Below are 6,000 nucleotides of genomic sequence, written 5' to 3' on the forward strand. Positions count from 1 at the left end.
AAGCCCAAGCCTCCCATTGCTGAGGCTGTCTGCTTGGTCTTTTAAAAACACCCCCACTTTCTCTGACACTAAAAAGCAGCACCACACCATCACCTCATCACATTCGTGCTGTGCTGTGTGAGGCAGGATGGGACTGGAAGTCAGTTGATACAACCAGAGCTCTTTCTTTGCACCCTAATGCTCTGCTTGTCATTTTCCCCCCCTTTTTATAATGGAGAGTAGCATTATACAGAGATGTGACAGCATTTAAATGTAATTGATAAACAGTGCTACTTGCTAGCTTAGTATCAAATATCATTTAGCTGGAATAGCTAAATTAGCTGATTTGCCATTCAGTACATAGAATGCCTATTTTAAATATCGTTGAGAAGCAACTTGAAGCCCTTTCTTTGATTTCCCCCCCCCACCCCCCACTTGTTCTTCAGGTGCAAATCCTCACATTGAGAACTTTGAGCCATTGTTTGATCTAGATGATGTGAAAGATGATCAAGATGATGAAGGGATTGTGCCTGGAACAACACCACTGGATATGGCAGGAGAAGCAACTTGAAGCCCTTTCTTTGATTTCCCCCCCCACCCCCCACTTGTTCTTCAGGTGCAAATCCTCACATTGAGAACTTTGAGCCATTGTTTGATCTAGATGATGTGAAAGATGATCAAGATGATGAAGGGATTGTGCCTGGAACAACACCACTGGATATGGCAGCCAATTGTGAGGTATGGGGTCTGCTTTTTCTTTCAGTTTTTTGTTGGTTTTTTTCTAATTATAAAGGACAGCTCAGCTCTCTCAGCCAGCTCCTTTCACTGCATCCACAATTATTTCAATTAATTCAACTAATTTGCCATCAAAAATTAGGCTAATTCAGCCATAGAACTCCCCTGATGAAACAGCACTGGAAGAAAGCTACAGAGTAATGCTGCTGAACAGAAATGACCAAGCAGTTCTTCAAGTAGTTGCAGTACAGTCTTCAGTGTGGGAAAGTATTTAGCTGGGTGGGCAGCTTGTGTTTGAAGGCTCACTCTCCAGTGGGTTTCTTTGCTGAGTGTTCTTCAGAATTGCAGCCTGTGTGTGATGGGAAGATGCACTCCTGTGTTCTCCCCCAACAGTGATTAAGCTGATTACTGTGCATTTGGTTTGGTGTGAGTGTAAAGGACAAGCAGTCAGCATCTCTAATCATCTGGAGCTGGGGAGTGGTACCAGCCTTAGGTGAAAATCTAACCCAGGCTTCATTTTAAATGACTAGTTGCAGGCAGGCAGCAACTCCTTGCTTAGCCACTGCTTCTGCCATTTATTTACTGCCAAGGCTTCCTCTGTGTCTTGAAAATAGTTGCCAGGTGACACAGCTTAAGGTAAAGGGAGATTAACTTCTCAAGATTTTTCGCTAAAGTTTAGCACAGGTTTTCTACAGTATCCTGAGTCATACTGAACCTGGGAGAGGAAAAAAATGCTGATTTACAGATGGAATTAGGGCTTTATACCACACTGCTGAGACTTAAAGGACACTAACCAGGTTTCTGCTAAATACTGACTTTAACGTATTCTCTTAGGTGTATGACATATTGAATGGCAAACCCTACGAGTCAGCAGAGGTTTTGGAGGACTTACTGACACAAGGTAACACCTATAAAGAATTGACAATATCCCTCTAGTAATTGAGTACTGAAACTGTAGTGGTGAGAAGACATTGTCCTGCAATAGCTTGTAACTGAGCTGGTGAGAGAGAAGAGGTGCCCTCCCACCCCCTCACTCACAGAATGAGCATGATTCCCTTAAGAGGTCTCAAGGACATGGAGTACATTTTCAGTATTGCAGCAAGACATTTGTAAATGCTGGGATTGGACTCTGAAACAGTCTTCAGTTTGGCTTTGTTTCTGCTTTAAAATGAATTGGTGCATGATTTGTATAAATAATAAATTAATATATTTCTCTGTTCCCCAGGACATTTGAGAGAGCTGAGTGAGAGTTCCAAGATGCAGCTTTACAAGCTATTGGAATTGCCTGATCCGACCAAAAACTGGTCCACCCTAGCACAAAAACTGGGTCTTGGCATACTTAATAATGCCTTCAGGTTGAGTCCTTCCCCATCGAAAACTCTGCTGGATAACTATGAGGTAATGTGCTATAACAAGTTACAAAGAACATTCAGACATGCAGAGAACCTTGTCCTCCTGCACGGTGAGACAGTGCAGCCCTGCAGTTTTAGCCAGCCTGGATGATGCTGAGCATCTGATGTCTGCTCTTGCAGGTTTCTGGTGGTACAGTTCAGGAGCTCATCACTGCTTTGAGACAGATGGATCACACAGAAGCCATAGAAGTAATTCAGGAAGCACTATCCAGCTCACGCAGACTTTCTCCCCTGGAGGACAGTACAGCAAAAGCTCTTCCCTCATCATCATCGCTCACCTTTGCAAATGGAGAGACAGGTAAAATTGACAGCAAAATATGAAGAGATTTATTTAGGACTTTTTTTCAGTTCTCCCTCCCCACTCTATCTAGGACTGCTGATAGATTGCATACCTTCTTGCACACACTGCTTCACCTGCTTACTGGTTTCAGAAATATTTTATGGCAGCATGACCCCTCTCATCACAGACAGCTGCTAGGCCTAGGAGAGGGAAAATGGACCACTTGAATCAGCATACCTGCATCATGGTATTCATTATACTGCTGCCTTCTGCTAAAACCAGACATCTGCCATTTGCTAATGGTGATGTACTGGGAATGTAGGCAATTACCTCCTAGGCATGTACAAGTGCCATTAGCTTTTGACTTTTTTTCGCCCCTCATTGCTGGATAATGAAAAATGTTTTGGGCTCCTAAACTTCTCAGTAAGACTTTGGTATTAAATTTCTCCTTCCACAGTGTTCTGTAGGCAGAGAAATTGGGGATGGCTTAGGTTACACAGGACTCAAGCAGTCCTGCTGGCCAACTACCTGCTCAGAGTAGGGCCAGTGGAACATTACATGAGGTTTCCCATGTTACATCCAGTTGAGTTCTGAGCATCCTCAGTGCTGGAGGTCCTACAGTGTTTTTGGGCAGGGAACTCTACTAAGAGAAAAAGAGAGATTGTGAGAAGTTTGTCATCAGGGATGTTCAGTCATTGCCTGGCCAGGTTTAGTAAAAAAAACCTTTGTTTTTTCCTGTTCAAACACCAGTAGTGCTGCTTGTACCCTAATGTGGATCCTTACACCCTGTAAAAAAATACTGTAGTTATTTCTGGAAAGAAAAAAGAAACGTCCCAGTCACTCCATTCTGGTCTAACATTGCCAGTTTATTCTCTATAGAAAACTGGTCAGTCATGGAATAAACCTTCACACCCACCCAGAAGTGTGCTTATACACATATTGCCCCTTTAGATTCATTGTGAAGGGTAAGAGGTGTTCTGCTCCTTTGCAACATGAATGCAGGGCATCACATTGTTTATTTTAAGATGTTTGTTTAGATAAACAAGACTTACCTCTTAAGATGCCACCACTGCTTTAGTCACACTGATCCCACAGCATACCTTCAGCTTGGATACTGACCTCTTCCAGTCAGGCACTCCTTCTGTGGATCCTTCACAGGTGAAAGATGCTGCTGACTTGTTCCTATTTTGGGGTCACTTACTGCATGCAACTCTTCAAGTATTTGTCTCAAAAAGAAATCTCTAAGTTGACATAACATGAATTAAAAGTTTTAGGAGCCTCATCCTGGAGCTGTACACTTGCACAGTGTGACTCTGAGAACCTTCTGCCCTGCAACTGCCATAGCCAGACAGAGTCCTGACCAGAGTGCAGTGACACCATTAGCGTCAGCAGAGCACCAGGCTTCTCATCCCATCAAGCTCCAGCTGCAAGATGATCTCTGCCAGCAGTACATCAGATCACATGCTTTGGTGGCCTGGAAACATTCAGCACAGCTTTTCCTATTATAATACCTCATGTTATTTTCCTATAGAAGAGCTTTAATCCTGTTGGTTTGTATTCCTTAGGCTTTTCTTAAAGCAACCTTGCTCAAGCCACACAAATGATAATGTTTCCCTTTTCTCTGTCCCTCAGGTGAGCTCTGTAATAGCAGATTTCAAGACCCTGAAAGCACATGTGACAGCGGTGTGGAGACCTCCTTCCGCAAGCTGAGTTTCACTTATTCAGACTCTCTGAACAGCAAGTCCTCACTAACACTTGGCAAAATGGCCCTGGGCTATGGACATGACAGTTCAGGGCATAGCAATTATATAGCTGAGTAGTGATGTTCAATTAGCAATATGCAGTTGCAGGAACAAATGGCACATTTCAAATTACATCAGCGTCATCCTGGCCAGAGGGAAGTGAACTCACAACCAAAAGTGCACTGGAAGAATCCCACCTGAACCAATGGCAACTGCAGCACGTGACTTCTAGCCGTTGCTTCCTTCAATTGTATTCATTTACAAGCCATTTACAAGCCATTTACAATAAGCAGGGCTCCACTGCTGCATTAATACACAGGACTGGACGCTATGAAAGACTGACTGTTTTCCTGGTCTGGGAGGATTTTCTTTTACAGATGAAAAAGAAATTTGTAATGCATAATACAAACTTACTTACTAAAGAGGTTAAGCACATAGAACAATCGGAGGATACAGTTTCTAGCTGCTCTCTTCATAATTGTTGCAGCACAGTTGCATGAAACCAGCTCATAAAGTAGCTGGCAAAGAAAAATCATGACTTTAATCACAACAGTGACAACTCAGAGAAAAAAGAGAACCCGAAAAGAATCTTGTATATTTCAAATAATGTATTTAAACTTAACTTTGGTGCCTCTTATCCAAAAATTTTTTCAAGTTTGGCATTTTCCTACTTGTAAATAGTTTTTTATATCTGTTCCTTTTGAAAAATCGTGCTTTTTAAATGCTTATTTTTATTTTACTTTTATAATAAAACCCCAAAATTAATTCTCCTGTCTGTGCCTGCTGTGATTTTTACATTACCTTTCAAGTAGAGTTACTGAAAATTTAGCCTATCAGGCATTGATACAAGATCATGCTGCTTTCCAAGCACTAAAATAAATGAAGGGTTGCAAGCCACCTGTCTTAAAGCTAAAGTATCTTTTATGGTGGGAGAGCAGGACCATCAGCTACTGCTGAGCAGCTGTGCTTTGGGATTAAAGCCTCTGCCTTGTTTTAGTTCTCATCCTTAAGGCAACAGAGAATCATTTACACTGAAACCAACTCTTTAGTGTCTCAGCAAATCTCTGACAAAGCCCAGAGGAGAACTATCTAGAAACTCCTGTAGTAACTGTGCTCATGAGCAGTGTTTCTTCTGGTCTGACATCAAATCTGAGATGGTGAGTGTACTGATGTTGGCCCAACTGAACAGAACAGGCACCAGAGTTCATGATGAAAAAAGCAAAGAGCAGCAGCATTGGCACTCATAGCCAGTTTTTGTGGGACAAAGATGGAGCATTGACAGGGTGGTTCTTGGCTCAGCTCAGTCTTCAGTAACCTGGGTGTCACTCCTGAGAAAATGAATCAAGATAAACCTTGAGAATGCTTAATGTTTAGAGCAGTAGTTGCTGTAATGAATTAAACAATGAGTAATGAACTTGTGAACTAATTTTATATCCAGCTGAATTACTGAGAATGTTAATTGCTTCCAGAGAAGACGAATTATAGTAAAAATGCCATTCTTTCTTTCAGTTCTTGTATGTATAACCCACATCTAAGCAGTGTCTAACACATACAGATTTTTGTTCAATTAATGTACTTCTCCGGTGTTCTCTTTGTATTCCAACAGTAATAGAAACAGGCAAAGGTTCTCATATTCCAGGGGTAGAGGGGCTTTTTGAGCCCTAGTAGAGCTGCTGTCCAAGTAAAACACACCTTCTGCTTCCACAGAATTTCCAGCACAGCTCAGCGGGCTGGCGGAGATTTTAACTGGGGTTTCTACAATCCTGCAGGACACCAGGGCACCCTGGCTGTTTATTCATACCTTTTAGCTTTAGTTCTGACCAGCTCTGCTTTTAAACCACCAGAAGACACC

General features: G+C 42.2%; 1 protein-coding gene across 1 annotated transcript in view; it reads left to right on the plus strand.

The window, feature by feature from the left end:
- NFKB1 (nuclear factor kappa B subunit 1) overlaps positions 1-4,546 on the plus strand; it is a 52,977-nt gene extending 48,431 nt beyond the window's left edge. The window contains exons 20-24 of the mRNA XM_008635668.2: positions 596-717; positions 1,549-1,615; positions 1,940-2,112; positions 2,247-2,424; positions 4,039-4,546. Of these exons, the coding sequence (XP_008633890.1) occupies positions 596-717; positions 1,549-1,615; positions 1,940-2,112; positions 2,247-2,424; positions 4,039-4,226 (728 nt within the window). The 3' untranslated portion in view covers positions 4,227-4,546. The remainder of the gene's footprint in view (positions 1-595; positions 718-1,548; positions 1,616-1,939; positions 2,113-2,246; positions 2,425-4,038) is intronic.
- The last annotated feature ends 1,454 nt before the right edge of the window (positions 4,547-6,000 follow it).

Source organism: Corvus brachyrhynchos, unplaced genomic scaffold (genome assembly GCF_000691975.1).
Source record: "Corvus brachyrhynchos isolate BGI_N302 unplaced genomic scaffold, ASM69197v1 scaffold175, whole genome shotgun sequence".
In the NCBI taxonomy this organism is placed as follows: Eukaryota; Metazoa; Chordata; class Aves; order Passeriformes; family Corvidae; genus Corvus; species Corvus brachyrhynchos.